The sequence below is a fragment of the Toxorhynchites rutilus genome, chromosome 2 (assembly GCF_029784135.1).
Source record: "Toxorhynchites rutilus septentrionalis strain SRP chromosome 2, ASM2978413v1, whole genome shotgun sequence".
Classification (NCBI taxonomy): Eukaryota; Metazoa; Arthropoda; class Insecta; order Diptera; family Culicidae; genus Toxorhynchites; species Toxorhynchites rutilus.
Genome location: NC_073745.1, coordinates 188221505 through 188244139, shown reverse-complemented (window position 1 = coordinate 188244139; position 22635 = coordinate 188221505). Strand labels below are relative to the sequence as shown.

General features: G+C 37.0%; 1 protein-coding gene across 3 annotated transcripts in view; it reads left to right on the top strand.

The window, feature by feature from the left end:
* Positions 1–13825, top strand: part of LOC129769273 (myotubularin-related protein 8) — a 51959-nt gene extending 38134 nt beyond the window's left edge. For 2 of the 3 annotated variants that reach the window (XM_055771401.1, XM_055771399.1), the window contains exons 3-10: positions 1424–2005; positions 2069–2201; positions 2280–2376; positions 11668–11803; positions 11869–12372; positions 12478–12666; positions 12732–12872; positions 12959–13825. In XM_055771401.1, coding sequence (XP_055627376.1) covers positions 1424–2005; positions 2069–2201; positions 2280–2376; positions 11668–11803; positions 11869–12372; positions 12478–12666; positions 12732–12872; positions 12959–13099 — 1923 coding nt within the window. In that variant the 3' untranslated portion in view covers positions 13100–13825. The remainder of the gene's footprint in view (positions 1–1423; positions 2006–2068; positions 2202–2279; positions 2377–11667; positions 11804–11868; positions 12373–12477; positions 12667–12731; positions 12873–12958) is intronic. The other variant, XM_055771400.1, reaches the window with a different exon arrangement.
* The last annotated feature ends 8810 nt before the right edge of the window (positions 13826–22635 follow it).

The following is a 22635-nucleotide window of genomic DNA, read 5'->3' as shown; positions in this document are numbered from 1 at the left end:
GTGAGTGACACAAGACACAGCTAGCAAAGCAAGATTGTCGTTCGCTTTGTGCACAACGTCGTCGAATAACTTTTATGTTGCGAAGGCAAAATATTCAGCAAAAGAAGCAATCACGCAAAAGTGGTGCAAAAATTATTCTCCACTTTTCTATGTTTGCCTTTTACTTAATACATTGCTTGCAACTAATTTTCAAACTCTTCCAAACCCTGTGATATAATTTGTATACAATTCCCAATAGACAAACTATCTGTCGCATCCAATCAGTCTACATAAATGATCTGCCCTTCCTCACAATACCCACTTCCTGTTTGAGAAATTGTTGAGTAAACATTGTTTGCCGGTGAGCGTAGATTGTCTTTATTAATATTCATCGTACTCCTATTGAATTACCGAAAGACGTGATCTTATGTTATTCGCATTTGATTGAAAAAATTACAAAACAAAATGTATTTGATCGCAGTTATCTCTATATATATAAAAATGTTCTGTTCGTTTGTGTATGTGTCAAAAACTCGAAAAGTGCGGAACCGATTGAGCTCAAAGTTGTACACAATATACAATCCACTTCAAGGAGTGTTGTTACGGTATAAAAAAAATGGAAAATTGGAAGAAAAATGATTTTATATATGACCAGAGTGCGTTTCTGAAATTGAGCTATTAATGAAAATCGACTATTCAGCAATGAATATGTGTTCTGTGTGATTGAAACATCTTTTTTCCGCGTGTTTGACAAAATCATGAACTGAAATTGTGTTTCGAAGTGATGCCGTTTGTGTGCACAAACAGGCACTTGGTGACACCGTTCATCAGCACTTTCCTGATGAATGAAGTTAGCTCCACCACAACTGCGATAACATGCTCCAAACACTGTACAATTATTACTGAGTGGATTTCCTAGCGGGCACTCGCTTATATACAGATTCGTGTGGTTCCAATAGCCTGTTTTAAAAGCAATTTTAAAGCTTTTGAAACAAGTTTTTGGATCAATAAGTAACAAGCATATAGCGCGAAGATATTTTATCTTTAGAATGAAGTGTTTATCATACCATTTCGTTCAGTTGTTTATGAGGTATTAACGTTGTTCCGGCGTAACGCTCTCGTTTTCGAAACTTTGATCTTACACCCAGGTATAGAAATGAAATACGAAGTCCTACGTGAAAAAGTCCATTGAAGCAGCGCTAAATTCTTACAAGCAATATATTAAGTAATATTAAGGAATGAAAAGAAGTTAGAATATGTTCAATTTCCGATCTGGCCGGGTGATTTTTCGTTATAAACATTTTGTCCGACTATTCTCGATCTCCCCTCTCAGAAATCATTCATTTGTGAAGTTATCTTTAAGAAATGATACTAGGAAAAACAATTGTTACATAACTACAATCCTAAAATATTAATAAAAAAAATGTTTTCAATCTTCTGCCAGGTTCTGTACATGCATATTGCTAACGTCGAGAAGCTTCCGCTGAGCACGACCGGATCGCCGTTATTAATACGTTGTAAAACATTCCTGTCCATCACATTTGTTATACCGAAAGAGCGGGAGTGCCATGACGTGTACACAACGCTGATAAAGCTGTACCAACCAGTGAATATTAAAAATCTCTACTGTTTCCAATACACGACTACCGCTAAGGAATTACCAAAATCTGCCGGGTGGGATTATTTCAAACTTGTAAATGAATTCAAGAGAATGCGCGTTCCGAACGACCAGTGGAGTCTGTGCACGCTGAACCAAAACTATGAGCTCTGTGATACGTATCCCCAGCAGCTGTACGTGCCAGCAGAAACGAGCACTACGATGCTGCTTGGCAGCTCCCGCTTCCGGTCGAAGGGACGTCTGCCGGCATTGACCTATTTGCATTCTAACAAGGCGTCGATCTGTCGCTGCAGTCAGCCATTGTCGGGCTTTAGTGCACGCTGTCTCGAGGATGAGCAAATGCTGGAGGCCGTGAGGAAAACTAATCCCAATTGTGGATTTATGTATGTTGTCGACACCAGACCCAGAGTGAGTATCCTTGAATGTTAGATGGAAGTTATTTTTTTTGTTTTAATAAATTTAACTGTGTAGATTAATGCAATGGCGAATCGTGCAGCCGGGAAAGGATACGAGAACGAAGCCAACTATGAGAACATCAAATTTCAATTCCTGGGCATAGAAAACATTCATACCATGCGTACCAGCCTGCAGAAGGTGATTGAATGTAAGCACAAATGCGATCACCGACAGAAATGTTTTAATGAGTTCTAGTGTATTATCGATTTATGTTTATTTATTGTAGGTTGCGAGCAGAAGTCTCCTACCATGAACAGTTTTCTAAGCGCTCTAGAATCTTCTGGATGGCTCAAACACATTCGATCAATACTGGATACCTCCAGGTATGTATAAAATGATGATCAATTTTGTGATTTTGATAGTTGGGGGCAAACGCATATAACGGGTGTTAAATAAAAAATGAGAATTTTTTCAATCACATATAAATACATTTTTAATTTTTTTTTTCATCGATTTCAGTATTTTTTAGTAAGAACATAATGTATTCTCTTCAAAAAAATGTCAGTGAATGTTTGAGTAAGGGCCGTGGGCTGCTGTTCGACGCAACTTTGTCGCGATTCTCTCACAAGAACGTTGTACGGCACTTACGTCCATTTTCCGGATTCTTGTAGTCAGTTACTTCGTGTCCTTGGCCATCCAATTGTTTTTATACACTAGGGCACTGAGTGAGCCAAAGAAATCATCTATTGGGCGGCACTGGGGCAAGTTTGTTGGGTTACGATCTTTCGGCACGAACGGTATCTTTTTCTCCACAAGATACGCCAGCGTCTTCTTGGCGTAATGGGAAGACGCCTTGTCCGGCCAGAAGACGAACTTCCCATCCGCGTGATGCTCGTTCAAGAACGACAGCAGGATTTTATCGAGGCACTCTTCTCGATAGATTTGTTGGTTGATTGCCAAACCGCTCGGCTTAAATCAAGGGTTTGAAATGCCCCGGTCGGAAATGGCGATGTACAACATAACCTTTTTTTGAAACTTGTGCTTGAACTTGTATTTCACTTCAGGCGGTGTGGATGACTTGTCGCTGGAGTGGTAATTATCATTTCCTGGAATATGCGTTTTGGACAGCGGAAAATCCGTCATCCAGAACGAAAGACGTCCCGCAGTATTTTTTGGTCATCCCCCGACCGTGGGATTTAACCGTCCCAATCTGCTCCTCCGTGTACTCCGGCGACCTCGTCTTCTTCCTGCAGACGATTCCTTCCATCTAGAGGGTCCGATGGATCAATACGTGGGAGCAGCCATATTTCCGACCGGCGTCACGCAGGCTGGTTGCGTCCTTGTTGTCAAACAGCTTCTTTAACGATGTCTTCCTCTGCTTCGTCATTATCGTCACCGGACGACCACTTCCGACCTTCCGCTCTACGTTCAGGGAACCCAGGATACGATATACCGTACTGACAGGTACATTTTCTTCCTTAAAATGTGCCACCATGAACTTTTTTCCTTGCTGGAAATGCGTTTCGTAGAACCGTACAATGCGTTCGCGGAGCACGTGCTGTTTCGACGCCATCTTTGCTTTGACTAAATTCAAACTAGCAAAACCAAACACGCCTACTATTTCTAGGGAGCCCAAAGAGCAATTTTCTTGGAGAAAAAAAAATTTACGCTCTTTATTTGAGTTACTGAAAGGTATTGAAAAAATTATCATTTTTTATTTAACACCCGTTAATTTGATAGAAAAAGTACACCCAAGTTCATTGGAGTAACTGAGGACGAATATAATTACGGGGCGGTGTTGGCTTAAACATTATAAATAGAGCAATTCCGAATGAAATCGACAAATGATAAAACATGAGTATTTTTGGATGAAATGTTTGTATTCCGTTCGGGTTGGGCAAAATATGTGTTTTCCACAGCATTTGGGAATTTTTTGACTCAAGCGTAACTTTTGAAAAGGGCGTATCGATTTTAATAAGATATATTCGATAATTTTTATCTCACAAAACTATGAATCCTGCCGAAATAGAGTCTTTGAAAGAGTTATAGAGTATTGATGACCAAATGCAAAAAAATATACACTGAGAAAAAAGAATTTTTTTATTTACAAAAAAAAACTTTAATCTGCAATATCTAAAATACGCATTTTTAAATATTTTTTTAATTTTTTTTCATATAAAATAGAAGTCATGCAGAAAATTTAAAAAATCGGTACAAGATGGTAACACTATTCTCGACGAACTTTGTGGAACATCGAATTTTTATGAATTTTCGAAACTTCAAATTTTTGTATTTTAACAATCATTTTTAGTCACAAATTATGAATCCTGGTGTGATTTAAAATTAAAAAAAAACACTCTTCATCAATCTCGTTCTAAATACAGTCTACTCAAGATATTGGAAAAAAATATTTCTAATTTATGTATAGCTAGTTTACTAACTGACCCAACAAACGTTGTTTTGTCATATAATTTATTTCTAGGGAATATTTTGGTTGGTAAAAACAACGACTATACTTTAAGAGAATTTGTAATAGGACTACCGGTAAGTTTCTTCCTTTTAAAAAAAAAAAATTTATAGGAGGTTGTGTTCAAGACACGACGGCATTGTTAACGTAGAACTATGCTGTGGTTTAATTCGAGTCGCTTGTTTATAACTGCGGATATTATTTTATAATGATACAAAAATTTTAAAATAACCATTGTACCGGTTTGGTCGCCCTGAAATGTTTTTTTTATTGTAGAATCATTTGACGATAATTGTTTGATGATTCATTCTTGTGCTCGAAGAACAATACATGCTCGAGATAAGCGCAGCTGTAATCCTCAGTGGAGAAAGTTTTGCTACCGGCAAGCGAAACTAAGTCACATTCAAAATTCCAGAACGACATTTACTTTCTTGGTGACTAAATAAACGAAATAAACTCTATCTGTTAATTTCAACAACCTCGAAAATAGTAGCACTGCTTCATTATGATCAAGATTAGCGCAAATGCAACCCTATTTGAAAGCAGTTTTGCGACTGGCACGCGAGCCCAAATAAATTAATACCTTAATATAACTTACTGAATAACTTGGTATTTCCCAAATTATTTTTTTGGTGCACAACATTAACACCTGCTTTACCATAGCGTCAGTTCAATGCATTGATGACAGAAAACAAACAATGTTGACTGCTTGGAAAAAGGCTGAATATTTGCCTTAGCAGAGATTCATTACTAATACCCTAGCGTAAATATTTCCTTTCCGCTATCCCTCCTCCTTGTTTATATTTATCATTACGACTGCATAATTTGCGACACAAAACAATTGTCAATCATAGCAAAAAATCGATTGTGGCATCGTTCCAGGGCCAATGAGGTTTCAGCGTAGCGAAAATGCACTATTTTTACGTACTATGAAGCATGCACGCACGTACGTACACAAATATCCATATATCGATGTCGTGAAGCAACTAAATATACACACACTTATCTCCGTTTTGCGCTCTTCTCAACAGAAGCCCTTTCTGTTAATATTGCCAGTCTAGATTAGCTTAGCTGTCATCCTTTGTGGAGAGAGTTTTCCTTCCGTCATGCGAAAACAAATCACTGACAAAATTCCAGAATATTTATTTTCTTGGTGAGCTGATGATAGCCAAGCTTGATGATTCCCCACACAATTGTGTAGCTCAGATCCTTAATGCAATGGCGTCAGTTTAATGATTGCAATGCCAGAGACATCAACGAATGAGTAATTTGGTCGCGTCCACAGCTCAATCCGAAACGAAGACATATGATGACGCAAAACAAGGAAGAACAAGCGATATTCATTGCTTTGAATACAGAACGATTCTGAAAATTTGCCTTCCTTCCTTGCTTGAGACTTCAAACTTCTTCAGTTCATCCGTCTCTAACTTTCAAAAAGGAGCTTGGAAAACTTTACTTTATCCATCATATTACTCCTACACCCGCATTGCCTTGAGAAAGACATTCGATCCCTCGCCGTCCAGCTTGCCCAGCAACGATGTTGTTCAGTCGATTTCCTCATGAAGAATGAAAATTTTCCTAAGCGAGATCCACTGTGTGTTCTAGGCAAATATTCCCCTTCGTTCTTCTTCTTTTCCATTGTTCACGCAGACTTTACTCTTACGATTTCCCCTTCGTTGCTCGTTATTGACAGCTCTGTTCGGGAAAGCACACAAATGGACAGAACAAATGTATGAGGAAATGAGAATGCTTCCAATTTTTTATCAATTTAAACCATATATAGACTATGGGATTATAATATATAGCATATCAAACAAATCTTAGAGAATTTCCGATTCGTTTGGTATGTAAATCGCCAAAATCCGTTTTTAATGTTAACTTTATTTCATAAAAACGTGACCTGTTTTCTGATTTGGCACCCTCAATGAAAGACGTAGTTCTACGTCAAAAAAAAATAATGCTTCGTTCAAAGTATTGCCTATCGCTAGTCACAGCGTTTTCCCATCTTTCAGGCAATTCACGGATCCCTTTGCGGAAATAATCGGCCTGTTTGTCGGCTAACCATGAATCGATCCTATTTTTGACTTCATCAAAATTGAAGATGTGCTGGTCAACCAGGCCATCGATCGATGCAGAAAAAGGTAGTAATCGGACGGAGCAATGTCTGGAGAATACGGCGGAGGGGTTGGTGCTAGGACCTCCCATTTCAGCGTTTCCAAGTATTTTTTGACCGGTTTGGCGACATGCGGCCGAGCATTGTCATGCGCATACCCTTTTATTATGCTGTTGGTGCAGTTGTTCGCACGTGAAAAACGGCGTTCGACGTCTTGTGGCTTCTATTCAAACGGCATCCAATGTCCAATCTTTCGGATATTTCCATTATTTTTTAAACGATCGGATATGGTTTGTTGAGCTACACCAAGTGTATCTGCAAGTTCTTATTGCGTTTGTAACGAATCTTGATCGAGTAATGCCCCCAATTCATCATCTTCAAACTTTTTCGGCGGTCCGGAACGTTCTTCGTCTTTCAAGTAATTTTACCACTTTCAATCCGTGAAAACCACGTCTGACACGTTCGCTCTGTTGGAGAATTGTTGCTTTGAGCATTCCGCAGCCTTTTTTTATATTGAAGAAATGAAGTAACACTCCCGCAAAAACACTCTCGTTGGTACGAAATTCGACATATTTGAAGTGACAAAAAACTATGTTGTTTACGCTTCAACTTTTTGACATATACTGAAAAGACGCGCAATGACAGTAGCTTTCCAACAAATGTCTGAAAATTTGATTCACTGGAATAATAATCAAGTTACGCCATCTGTTGTAAAACTGAAGAATCTTACCGGTACACCTTATATGTTATCGTTCTGATCTATAAAATTGATGATTTTCTCTGCGAAACATACATATGCGTACCTCTTATATTTGAATTTTTCCTTTTTATTTCAAACATCCTTGTTTTATATGTATATATATATATATATATATATATATATATATATATATATATATATATATATATATATATATATATATATATAAAGATATGCATAGTCAATTTTTTGAAATTTTACTGATCATCTAATATATTTTCCAAAGTAACTTTCCCTCTTTTATATATATACAGCCATTCCATGCCAAACCAATATAGTGGTTCTCAGATTTTCGTGAAAAGTGGTAATTTTGTTCTTTATCACAAAACTCACAAGACTCGTATTACATACATTAGGCCCATTTCCATTTTAAGGTGGTCCGGAAAATCATTTTTTTCACCTTTTTCCCAATAATGACTTTTATAAATTGATGTTGAACTTGCAAAGAAAATGGATTTTATTTTCGTATTTATTGATTGTAGTCGTTTTTTATTGTTTTCATGGCTTTGGACTACAGGGCGTTATAGTTTTTTATATTCTTGCTTGAAAGCTGATATTTTTTTACATAACATATCTCGATATCAGATATGCTATTTCTCTAGTTTTTGAGATATGATTTTTCAAAGTTAACATGTTTTAAGTCTTCGTTTAAGGCAGTATTCTAGACAAGAAATTTGAAAAAAAAAAAAAAAATTCCTTCATATTTCTGTAGATTAGGCATTCAAGAATAAACCCTAGAAAGGACTTAGCAAAAATCCCATTATTTACCGAGCTGGAGTTATTTTAGTGATGCGGTATCTAACCTGTTACGGCCATAACAATGCACTCCAAACACGTTTTTCTCGAAAATAGTTTTTTCAAACTGGCGTACACGATATCTCAAGTTCTACTGAACCGATTCATGTCGAATTTATATGAATATAATCTGTGTGTATCGCTCTATCGCATGAAAATGATATTTTTTTCAAATTTTAATATTTTTAAAAAATCAGGAAACGTAAGAAAAAACGGTTTAAACCACTTTTTTTTCAAACGGCCGCCATTTTGTCAAAAAAGATGTTTTTGACTTGTCCGAGATTCATGCGACAGCGGCATCTTTACTGATTCAGAACCTGTTCGATTCTTTTGTTTCGGATAACCAGAAGGGCTGCAATAGTGTACCCCATGGCACAACTTTTTTTATCCGCCTCACTTCATCAGCTTGTAACTATTCCAGTTATGAATATTTTTTCTTCGTTCAATTTTTTGTTTTATTGTTGAAAAATAGATGAACAAATAGTTATATAATGGACTAGCTGACACGGCAAACTTCGTCCCGCCCAAAATTAGTTTTTAGTTATCAATACCTTCAAACATTCACGTTTTCTTACTATGAGCAAATTCATGGGTCCAATCGCAGAACTATTCATTGATTGATCTTCTAATCGACCCCGTTGAATTTTGTATGTCATCTCCCCCTTAGAGAGAGGGGGTGGAGTGTCTAACCACCGTAAAAACTTTTATTGCACCCTGAAACCTCCACATGCCAAATTTGGTTTCATTTGCTTCATTAATTCTCGAGTTATGCAGAAATTTGTGTTTCATTTGTATGGCAGCCCCACCTAAGAGAAAAGAAGGAGTATCTAACCACCGTAAAAACATTTATTGCACCCTAAAACCTCCACATGCAAAATTTGGTTCCATTTGCTTGATTAATTCTTTAGTAATACAGAAATTTGTGTTTCATTTGTACGGCAGCCCCCCATCAGAGAGAGGGGAGGAGTGTCTATTCACCATGGAAACGTTTCGTGTCCCCTAAAACATTCGCATGACATATTTGGCTCCATTTTAGTTTAGTTTTCGAATTACGCAGAAATTTTTGTTCCATTTGTATGGCAGCCCCACCTAAGAGAGTAGGGAGTAGTATCTAATCATCATAGAATCTTTATTGCACCCCAAAACTTCCATATGTAAAATTTGGTTCCATTTGCATGATTAATTCTCGAGTAATGCAGAAATTTGACTTTCAGTTGTATGGCAGCCCCTCTTAGAGAGGGGGTGGAAAGTCTAATCATCATAGAAACATTTATTACATCCAAAAACCTCAATATGCCAAATTTCGTTTCATTTGCTTGATTAATTCGCGAGTAATGCAGAAATTTGTGTTTCATTTGTATGGCAGCCCCTACATACCAATTTTCATGTTGATCGGTTCAGTAGTTTCCGAGTCCATAAGAATCAGACAGACAGACAGACAGACAGAAATCCATTTTTATATATATATATATATAGATAGTCAAAATACTCTTTCTTTTATGTTTACGGAGTTCGAAAAAACGTCCGAAATTCGTGTACTCCCTTAATATGCCTATGTGACTAGACTAAACTAGACCTATGCGACTAGAATCCAATCTTACTGGAAGTGTGATATTTTTTCAAAGAGGTTAGCTTATTGGCTTGAATTTAATATGCCGATCATCTAAATCTGTTCAGTAGTTCTAATGTTATGAATTTTTGCAAAATATCATTTTTGGATAAAAGGGGAAAAATGTTTTTTACGACCTCCGTTTAACCTTGAAAAAATAACATCTCAAAAACGAAAAAAAAGCATCTCGAGATATCGTCATCTTTCATGAAAAAACATAGAAAAATATAACGCCCTCTAGTCCAAAGCCACGAAAACAATGAAAAACAACTACAATTAATAATTAAAAAATCCACTTTTTATGCGAGTTCAATATTTTTGAGCTTGAGCTTGAGCTTGAGTAGACTTTTTTATGCGAGTTCAATATTTTTTAATAAAAAGTTCACTGGCTTCAATTTGATATGTCGATCATCTGAATCGGTCTAGCAGTTCAAAAGTTATGAATTTTTGAAAAAAGTTATTTTTGGAAAAAAGTGGAAAAAGTTGATTTTTCGGACAACCCTAAAATGCAAATGGTCACCCTAACGAAAAAATAAAAAATACTGGTCTAATTGCTTGCGATTAAGATCAAATCTACCACTTTTCACGAAAAGCTGAAAACCACTATATCGGTTTGGCATGGAATGGCTGTATAAAGATAGGCTCTTTTAATATGTTTGTCGTGTTATACCGCCATGTTCATGAAGTTTTGTGAATTTGCTTAGAATTTTCAGCAGCTTTTCCGAATGCATCGTTGTGGTGACGATGTATGTTCGGGAGTTACGCTGAAAAACATTTGAAGACATGTGGGTTAATACAAAACGAAGCAACAACGTTTTTCAACGTAACTCCTAAAAATATAGTTTTACCATAATGATGTATCTGGAAAAGTTGTTGAAAATTATAAGCAAATTCATAAAATTTCACGAACATGACGGTATAACACGACAAACATATTAGAAGAGCCTATTTACTATAAAAAAGACAATAAATTAGAAATATTTTTTTAAATATCTCGAGAATGGCAGTATTGAGAAGAGGATTGACAAAGAGCTTTTTTGTTTTAAATCACATCAGAATTCATAGTTTGTGACTAAAAATGATTGTTAAAATACAAAAATTCGATGTTTCACAAAGTTCGTCAAAAATAGTTTTACCATCATGGACTAATTTTTTAAATTTTCTACATGACTTCTATTTTATATGAAAAAATTTAAAAAAATAAAAAAATATGTATTTTAGATATTGCAAATTAAGTATTTTAGATATTGCAAAATAAAAAAAGAGTACACTGGAGTCGCTTTGCGTGAACAAAAACCGCGAAAAAAAAACCGCGCAAATTCTAAATTACGCGTAAAAATAAACCGGGTAGTTTTTAAAATCCGTGTAAAAATCTAACAAACAGTGAATTATTAGTTTGAAATGTAACCCATATTTAAACAATTAATTAACTGATTTTTTTTGCATGCTACAATCATGATATCTGTATCTCCTTTTATTTCTCAGCTACTAATCAGTGATACAATAGAAACTTATTTCGTCAAAAGTCACATCAATTAGCACATTGAATTTTTACGTGGTTGATACGTACCGCGTAACAAAAACCGCGTAAATTCCGAAATCCGCGTAGAAATGAAACGCGTAAATTCCAAATACCGCGTAAAAAGCGACTTCAATGTACAGATATTTTTTTCATGTTTTAACATCAATACTCTGAAACTCTTTCTAAGACACTATTTCTGCACGACTCATAGTATTTGAGATAAAAATTATCAAAGATTTCTCTTATAAAATCGATACGCCCTTTTCAAAAGTTACACTTGAGTCAAAATATTCCAAAATGCTGTGGAAAAGTCATATTTCCTCCAACCCAAACGGAATACAAACTACAAATCGAAAATCTACAAAATCATTTGGAATTGTACAATAAAACTCTCATATTTCATTCCAGTTTCATTGCTAATGCGATCGACAATGGTATTTCTGTCGTCGTGCATTGTTCCGATGGTTGGGATAGAACCGCACAAGTTTGCTCCTTGGCAGCTCTTATGCTTGATCCATATTATCGGACCATTAAAGGGTTTCAGGTAAATATAGAACAAATAAGGTGCTGGATGGAGTAATCATTTTTGTAACATCATTTCGTTTACAGGCCCTCATTGAAAAGGATTGGCTTGCATTCGGACACAAGTTTAGTGACCGTTATGGTCACATCCAGAATGATCCCAAGGAAGTATCTCCCGTTTTCACACAACTTCTGGATTGTGCCTGGCAGCTTATGCAACAACGGAACGATGCGTTCGAATTTAACGAACGGTTTTTGCTAATTCTCCATGACCATGTAATGTCCTGTCAGTTTGGAACATTTGTTGGCAACTGTGAGAAGGATAGGCTAGACCTACGGCTGTCCGAGAAAACTTTCTCATTGTGGGGCTATATGTCCAATCATTTGAATGAATATATTAATCCATTGTACCGACCGGAGATGGATGAAACTATTAGACCGAATTTGGCCCCGCAGTGCATAAAATTCTGGCGCGGAATGTACAGTCGATTCGAAAGTGGAATTCATCCGAGGGAACCCTTGGATGATTTGTTGATTGCTAGCAAAGATCATTCAACCTCGCTGGATGATCATGTGCAACTTCTGACTAAGGTAAGTTCTTGAAGACGGCTTTATAATTTCTTCTGTTATTTTTGCTCTTGTTTTCATACATCGCCATTGTTATTAACATTGATCCAATTTGTATTCGCGATGCAGCGCATCAACAGTTTCAAGAATATGATCTCTAAATCGGCGAAACGATTACAAGGAAACAAGTATGTCGACAATCGCAGTATAGAGGTAAATGACAATCGTTACAACTATGACAAGAGGCTAAGTGAACTTTCTTGTGCTGATGATGATCACCCACTTAAAACATCGGATTTAACTCTCTCTAATATTCCGGTACGTAAGATTTTCATTCTCACTTCGATGCACATTTGAGAATCATTGCCTATACTCTATCATAGGCCCAGGAATGTAATGACAACATCGTTGACATGAATCGGGTAACGGACGAGATGAGCTCGGTTGCCATTGACTGGAAGCCGCTGCGCAGCGTAGTTAACTGTCCCACATGCTCCATACCGTTCGATCAGATCACAAAGAAGGTAGGTAGCGTTGCATGCATCTGTCCCGAATCAGGAAGGGAAGCGAAACAAACGATGATACATTGATAATTCCTACCTTACTAAAGCAGAATCACTGTTGGAAATGTGGTGAAGTGTTCTGCAATCGCTGCATTGACAAAACTGTTGCCCTGGCTGGCCATAACAGTGGTAATTTGGTTCCGGTTTGTAGGAATTGTTTCCGGGAAGTGCAGCAAATTAGTCCTTAAATATTCATGTTTTAACTGTTTCGTGATTGATCCTTATGTGTATCATTTTTTTTGACATTATGTCACAAATTGTTTGGTTACTTTATTGGTTACTCGCCGAGACCTTCATGAGGATTATGTTTCCATTAGATTAATATTAGCATAATGTTATTCGTTAGGTTTATTAGATAGTCCATTATTAAAACATACAATCGAGAAATAAAGTGATACGGGCACCTTCATGATAAAATCCAGGCGATTTTCTTTGTAAATTTTCTTTACCTTATGAAATATGTTGTCATTGTGATACTATCTAGAATCAGAAATGTTGCTAATTAAATACGAGAAAATGTATTCTATCAATTTGTTCAGCTGATCAGTGTTGGGGTTATATATGTTATACTACAAAAGACGTAAGATGTAATCACAAGTTCGTCATTTCACCTGAAACCCAAATTATCAAACAACATACTTAAAAGCGGCTTCATCAAAATAGGGGGAGAGACATTAAATCAAAATTCCGTAAATGCATTCAAATCAATTTTCGTTTTGTTTTACATTTTGCTACAACATACAATTGATCTCTTTAGAACGCAATTGCACAAAAAAAGCTTTGGTGTAGTTACGTATTTTGGGCAAACAAGCAAAATATTGTAAACATATGAAGAGCTGATTGTAAAGTATTATTTAAGCTGACATATTATGGTGAATCTATGTATTGGTAATAAAAATATTACATCACAAAAACCTCATACACATTTCATCCGAATAAAGCCCTACAAGTTGATTGCATCGGACGATTCCCGCTGTCGCTGCTTGTGATATTCTCTATAATTGTAAGTAGAACAAAAACCATTGTTGTTGGTCCAAACGTTATGATGGTTTGGGAGATCCTCACACTGGAAAATCTGAAATATGAAGGCTGCAAATATACTAGTGTGGGAAATATGCATATCAATAGAGAGCCTAACCAGTGCACAGTGGGGAATCGCTGGCCATCAGGCAAAAAATGAAATTGGCATCAGCTGTTTCGTAATATTTTTCCTTTCTTGCTATAACATTCAAGTGCTTAAATCCCACATTTGAACGCAATATTATCAAATATGATTTTTATGGCTTTTGAAAGCTTGGCATTTTGACGTTTCTTGACAATTTTTTTTTGAAAGAAAATACATTACTTTGAAACCAGAGATCGAAATTATCGCTCGGCTGCGCGATAAATATTCAGTCAATCTAGTTTTCGATGAACCGTGTATTGTTGATATTTTCGTCTCTTCCTTTTCACCGAAAATTCTTTTTCAGAGAGAAAGAGATGTGGAAAATCTCTATCTCGGAAGTTGAACGAGAATGCTTTTTAGTCTCTCATTTGGTACTGAAAATATGGAGCGAAAAATCAAAGCTAACATTACCAACAGTAATCTGTTAGAGCAGCGTCCAAACTAGAGATGTGCCATCCGCTCATCGCGAATCGCTTCATCATAGTGAACGGATACGGATCGGCTCGCAATAAAAAAAAAGCAGCTCATCAGCTCATTACGGAGCTGGAGCTGTTGAGCTGTTGAGCTGCTGAGCTGTTGAGCTGCTGAGCTGTGGAGCGCAAAAGCTGCAGAGAGTTTGAATTGTGAGACGCGAAAGGATTTTTCGTCTCCCGCGCTTCATGTCACGACGTCAGTTTGTTTTTGTGTATCTCTCTTCGTATTTTAGCTTTAGCAGTGATGCCAGATAGGAAAAAGGTTTTTGTTTTGAAGATATTCAATCATTCGTTACTTCATTAATTTTTTCTTATATCGCCAAACAAAATAATAAACATTATTATATGCTTGTAAATAAATTTGATATATTCCATTGTTATTTAAACATGACTGTGGAAACACATACATTTATTTCCGCGTACTGAATAAAAACAATTCAGAAAACCACCCGACATAAATGTTGATGATTGATACTGGTCCTTTTGTTACCTTTGTGATCGCAAATAATTATTTCTCGTTGCACCTGTTATCAAAAAACGTTGTCTCGGCCAATATTCCTGAAGGCATTTTATTTGGCTACTGCTGGTTTTTCTGTTGTTTAAGTTCAGCATATCCTAAGCATCTTCTATGTTTGATTTCAGCATCCAATATTCGTTGTATATTATATTATTAGAATTCATATCAGTTCTAGTTTTTGTACAATTACAAATTGAATTCGTTTATTTTTTGTGTTCCGTCTATTAAGAAAATGCACACTATGCAATATCCCATGGTGATTACATTTCATATGCAATTGTGTGGACAACTGCAAAATTCAACTGAGCAGTTCACTTGTATGAGCTGAACGGCTCTGAGCCCCTCACCATGATGAACTGATTTGCCCATCTCTAGCGAGCACTAATGCACGAGCATCTCTTCGTGTTTGAACAGCACATGTGCATCGTTCGCATCGAAACGCGACGAGGTATTACTGAAAGCATCACAAAATTTTACGTAAGAGAAGAGATAGAGCCAATCCCAAGTTCGCGTGCTAGAGCACGGTCTCATCACTTGCACATGGAAGAGTTGTGAGGAAGATAAAATCGATACTCGAACAAAAATTTATTTCTTGAAATAATCACGTATCACGTTGTAATTCTGGTCGCGTGGTCTATCAGATTAACGATGTTAGACGGTTGGATAAAAATGTTGGATAAAAAAACAGGAAGTGGGTTATATGTATGGTATAACCGCAAGGGTGACGTAGGACTATCGTTGATTTAGAGATCATTTGTTTGAAGTTGAATCTAAATCCATTCTGAATGAATGAATAAATGAATATTTGGGGTACTTCGAAAACGAGAGCGTTACGTTGGAGGCACAAGGTTTTATGCATCCAATATAGGATACGAAAAACCTTGTTCTGAAGAATAATCTTCAGAAGCTAACCTACTAACTGTACTTTATTGACAAATCACAAACCCAAATGTATTATATGGTTATTTTATGGATAAAAAACATTAAAATAAACTCTTTCGCTTGAATGTAATTTTCAATTCCAAGGGGAACTGGCAGATTATTTTCCAGCAACGATTAGATATTTCCACATTTTCCTCGATACTGGAAGCCCACCAGTGGTTAATACTAACTCGATAACCACCTGTTAATAGTACTTGATTGAAAAATATTTGGTCACAGTGTTACATGGATAGAAAACATTCAAATAAACTCTTTCACATGAATGTATTTGTAAATTCCCAGAGGAACTGGCAGATCATTTTCCAGCAATGATTAGATCTTTCCGGAACTTTCTCGATGCTGAATGGCATCCAAACGGCAAGAATTCTGCGCGTGTATGTGTCGATCCTTCGCCGTCCACCTCCTCCAGCACGTTAGGCAACGATGTTGTCTTGTCGATGTCCTCACGAAAAATGAATGTGTCTCACCACCAGAATATCGCTTAAGTATGCTTTTTGTGTGTGATTGAATCGAGAGAAGGTGTGGTTTACGATGGCAATTTGGAAGGCAAACTAGAGGGGAATGAACTCTCTGAGCTCGGAACTTTTGGCGACTGAGCAATAATCGATTGCGGGCGCATACAATATTGGATACGGAAATATCCTACTGATGGGGAAGAATAATCTTCAGAAGCTATCCTGTTAATTGCGATTGATTGAAAAATCACAAAACCAAATGTATTTGGCCACAGTGTTACATGGATAGAAAACATTCAAATAAACTCTTTCACATGAATGTAATTTTAAATTCCCAGAGGAACTGGCAGATTATTTTCAGTAACGATTAGATATTTCCACATTTTCCTCGCTACTGGAAGCCCACCAGTGGTTAATACTAATTTGATAACCACCTGTTAATAGCACTTGATTGAAACATATTTGGTCACAGTGTTACATGGATAGAAAACATTCAGATAAACTATTTCACATGAATGTATTTTTGAATTCCCAGAGGAACTGGCAGATTATTTTCCAGAAATGATTAGATCTTTCCGGAACTTTCTCAATGCTGAATGGCATCCAAACGGAAAGAATTCCGCGCGTGTATGTGTGTGTAGCTTCCCGGGGAACCGTTTGTGGCATCACTCTCCTCCTGATGGATTCCCTTCTGGCCTAGGGTGCACAAACAGGCTCTTGGTGACACCGTTCATCCGCGCTTTCATGATAAACGAAGAGCTTCACCACAACAGCGACAACATGCTCCAATCGCTGTTCAATTAGAACTGAGTGGATTTCCGAGCGGCGCTCGCTTATATACCGATTGGTGATTTCAATAGCCTGTTTTGAAAGCAATTTTAAGACTATTGAAACAAGTTTTTGGATCAAAAAGTAACAAGTATAGAACGCGTAGATATTTTATCTTTCGAATGAAGTGTTTTTCATACCATTTCGTTCAGTTGTTTAGGAGCTATTAACGCTCACAATCTCGGTCTCCGGCGTAACGCTTTCGTTTTCGAAGCTTTGATTTTACAACCCGGTATAGAAATGAAAGACGTAGTCCTACGTCAAAAATTATATAGCCTAATTCTTAGCCTAAAAATGCATTAACCTTGAGAAAGATTCATTCTTTCATTAATCGCGATTACAGTGACAAATATTCGATGTATTCATATTTTGATTTCAAATTATTCGATACAAAATTAATCGACTATAACTTCAGATATTCGATTATTTGAACGATTCACCGACTTCTCTAAACGCAAAGCACACTGTCTCTTTTGCTTGCTGTGCGAGATCTCGGAAAGTCTAAGAAGAACACAGTTATTTATGAAAAATGCAAATATGTTACAGAATGGCAGACAACAAATTTTGTGAAAACCCCATCAATATGGGTATCTAATGAAGGATCTTGACACAGTTATTTATGTAAAATATAAATCCAAGATGGTGGCCGTTATAAAATGACAGACTACAAATTTAGTCAAAACCCCATATGGGTATCGAATGAAATGATTTAACTAAAATAATATAGTTAATCATGAGAACATTCCATTTGAAACATTTTAAAAATGTTTGGGATATGAAACGGGGAGAAAACTGTGTCGTTATCGAAAAATGATATACTCTCTCGACTGATAATTTGACATGATCAACATCATATGGATCAAAAGAGAACTGGGGTGGCATCGCGCATTTCGAAACGAGCAACTCGTTTCGAAAGAATTCGAACTCAAATCGAAATGGTTTTAGTATTATGTATATTTTTCAAGTTCATATTTTCCGTGTGCTAGATTTAGAGCAAAATTTGTCTCGTAGAGAAATGTAAAATTTTTGGGTTAGTAAACAAAGCTGGTCAAAGGCATGTCAAAATGGTCGAAACGAACAAAAATCACTCGTTTCGAAATGCGCAATGTCACCCCTGATTTCTTATATAATTTATTATAAATTATAAAAATGACTAGCTGACCCGGCAAACTTCGTCCCGCTCAACATTTGTTTTTTGATATCAATACCTTTAAACATTCACGTTTTCTTACTATGAGCATGTTCATGGGTCCAATCGCAGAACTGTTCATTGATTGATCTTCTAATCGACCCCGTTGAATCTAGCTTTTACTATAAAATTCCTAGTTTTTCTAACAAAACTCACCATTATAATATCAGATTATTTTCAGACACAATTCTCGCTCAAGATTTTCCAACCACTTGCAAATAACATGTTTCTCCGTTGCATGGAATATTTTTTTTATACCGGAAATATAATAGAATAAAGACAGCCGTAAATCGGACAATTCCTTCCTCGAGTTCTGCTCTTGTCAACACATTCGGCGATACTCTTTTATTGGTGTAGATAGAAGTGCGATATAGGAGTGCGTTTCATCACATTAAAATCCATTTCCAGTTTCGAACAAAGATCAATTTCCCTACCGCAAACATCAAATGGACTAACAGCACTTGTCACTATGTAATTGTAGAACATATGGGAATTTAAATTTCGAAATTTTCCGAAAATTTTCAATTGTCATGTTTGGTTGGAATATTTATGGTTGAAATATGTGTAATATTTTTGTGGGACCCCCCTCCATTCCAGAGGAGGGAGGGTTGTCATACCATCATGGAAACATTTTTTCATACCCAAAAACCATTCCATCCCAAACTGTGCTTGATTAGTTCTCGAGTTATGCAGAAGTTTGTATTTGTGTGCCCCTTGTAATTTGTTTCATTTGCATGGCAGCAGGGGGGGGGGCTTAGAGAAAGAGGTGGTGTGTTCAACCACCATAGAAACATTCATTGTACCCTAAAACCTCCATATGCCTAATTTGGCTCGATTGATTAATTTTCGAGTTATGCAGAAATTTGTGTTTCATTTTCATGGCAGGGCCCCTTAGAGAGGGGGTGGAGAGTCTAACCACCATAGAAACATTTATTACATCCTAAAACCTTCATATGCCAAATTTGGTTTCATTTACTTGATTAATTCTCGAGTAATGCAGAAGTTTGTGTTTCATTTGTATGGCAGCTCCCCCTTGGAGAGGGGGGTGGAGAGTCTAACCGCCATAGAATCATTTATTATACCCTAAAACCTCCACATGCCAAATTTCGTTCCATTTGCTTGATTAATTCCCGAGTAATGCAGAAATTTGTGTTTAATTTGTATGGCAGTCCCCCTTAGAGGGGGGAGGGGTCTCAAACTGATAAGAAAACCTTCCCCAAAACCCCTATATACAAATTTTCATGTTCATCGGTTCATTAATTCCCGAGTCCATAAGAATCAGACAGACAGACAGAAATCCATTTATATATATATATATATATATATATATATATATATATATATATATATATATATATATATATATATATATATATATATATATATATATATATATATATATAGATTATTACAAAAAAGCTCTGTAATGAATTGATTCCGGAGCTGGTAAAGCGATTTACAAATTTTGAGTCAGACGAATTAGTAGCCTAACCATAGCAGTATTGGTTAGGCTACTAATTCGTCGATTCAAGCAGCAAGGTTTTAAGGAAAACAGAAAATACAACTATGCACACCACTAGTTAATTAGGACGCTAAAAATGACATCCATAGAATACACGCCTATGAAACTACCACAAATCGTTAATGAGGAAGCGCGGTCATCTGTATGGGAGGAGTTTGATGCATTGGTTGGCAATCTTCGATCCTCTCATGATCCAAAAGCTGTTGTAATATCTATTGTAGATAAATATTTAGCGAAACCACATTTGCTGAGAATAAGTGACCCTTTACTTTGATAGAATGAAAGGAAATCCATCTCTCGGCGGCTCTACCATTTTTTTTAAATATATCAGAGAAAACCTTTAGTAGAGTAATATTTTTACTATTTTCTGCACTGATTATTGTTTTAAACACTATTTTTTACGTCTTTCATTCTTTACATAACCGAATATACCAGTTCTTGAAAAGAGCCGCCGAGCCGCTCAATCGAGCCGGCTCTTTTCATTGATCGCATGGCTCTGAGCCGCTCACTGAAATGAGCTGTTTTGCCCATCTCTAGATCAAACGTTACTACGAAACTCTGAGCAGCGAACAGAAGGAGAAATGCGGTAAGAATGGATGTTCTATTAGTGATCAGGAGCACAAGCGTGTCGTGAAAGCGTTCAAGCGGAACGGTAGAGACGGCATACGTACAAAGTGCTAAAGGCTCCAAACCGTGGCGAACGGCAAAATACGGTGGAAAAGTAATAGACACGGAAACTGTACACCCAGATGCTGAAGAAGCCGCATTGTCTAATCATGGATGATGAGACTTCCGACAGCTTCTGGGGCTACTGTTCCTCACCGCCCAGCACAAGCTTGATGTTCCGGAGGAAGTAAGGAAGCAGAAACTTCCAAAGTTTGCCAAAAAAATATATGATGTGGCAAGCGAAGAGCGCCGTTCTTGACTACAGGGACTTTAAAGGGCAGATCTGCCTCAAGGAATGTCTAAAAAAGCGTCTGTTTCCTCTGTTGAAGCACAACGAAGTTCCTACGATCTTCTGGCCGGATCTAGCTCCGTGCCACTATTCAAAGGATGTGCTGGAGTGGTACGAATCCAACGAGGTCACTTTCTTATCCAAGGACATGAACTCTCCCAACGCACCGGAACTAAGGCCTATCGAAAAACACTGGTCTATAATAAAGCAGACACTAAAGAAGCATCCCAAGCAGGTCTGATGGAGACATGTTGAAAAAGTGGGTTTCCGTACAGAAGAAGCTGCAACCAGATATTGTACAGCACCTTATGAGTGGAGTTAAGCGAAATTGAAATTGAATGATCGCTTAAGGAGTGTATCGAAAAGTAGTCTTAATCTTTGTGTTTACAAAAGTGAATTTTATTAAAGAATATTAAGTTTAGATACCAATGAAATGAAAAAACCAAGCTCAATGTTGATTTTTGAAAAATGATCGAACCTGGAGTTGAGATTTATCTCAATTGGCCGCAGCTGGGGACAGTTGGGTGGGTTGAGATCTTTTTTGACGAACATGATGTTGTTTTCCGAAAACCACTGTAGAGTGGATTTGGCATAATGTGCCGATTCCAAGTCCGGCCAGAATAGAGGAGGAACCTCGTGCTTTCTATAAAGTGGAATCAATCACTTTTTCAAGCATTTTTCCATATAAATCTGGGCATTTATAGTCGCTTTTGTGAAAAAAGTTGACGATCGCATGGCACACGTGCAAATGGCTTGCCAAACGAGCACTTTTGGCCGAATTTTTGCATCGCAACATTCGTATCCACTAATGATACACTCTCTCCAATCGATTTGGTATAAAATTGGTGCCGGCAGCGTTCTGGAATTTTCTTTTCCCAACACTGGTTTTGAGCTTCTTGGCCAAATCACGAATAAATGCAGACCTATTCTTCGGAATATAATTTACAACTTTTCGGTCCAATTCGGGATTACTTGGCTCGGGTTTTCATCCACTTCTGAGATTACTGACTCATTACCAAGGATGGAAAACAAGGGAGCATGATGTGATTTACGATTAATCGCAATCTGTGCAAACTGCGACTAACTATTAATCCTCACCCATCATAACCAAATGATTTTCACTTGGTAACTCTGAGTTGACCAAAGCATTGCTAGACTGAAACTAGTTCGAATAATTGAGTTACTCTCCGTCCTCGTTTTGTTTACAACTCCTAACAAGAATTTGCTCCATGGGAATGAGTGTCTCTATGACGTACGCTTTACGATTCTCGCTCTCTCGTCCGGGCGTTCAATTTTCCTTTCCGAGTGCGTTTACTTCGATGAAACTGGGTAAAATAAAAAAATGCGCTACAGCAGATAGGACGACTTTCATGTTTAATGTTTCACAGAGGATTTCTCAGATGGTGTTTAAATTAATCTACAAGAGACTACAAACAATAATCCCCCTCAAATTACTAATTTTATGAGTTAATATAAATGCGTTATTGGCCAAGGCTATTACGACATCGAACACGTGGTCTTGCGAGATATATTTTTCCACCAGCCTAAATACAGACCTCTTTTTTCGGGCCCGAGTAAACTGGTGGCTAGAAAAGACCTTGATTACCTTGAATTAATCAAAAAACATAAATTAGCGCAAATATGTCAAAATGTGTTTTTTTGTGTAAGCACGTAAATA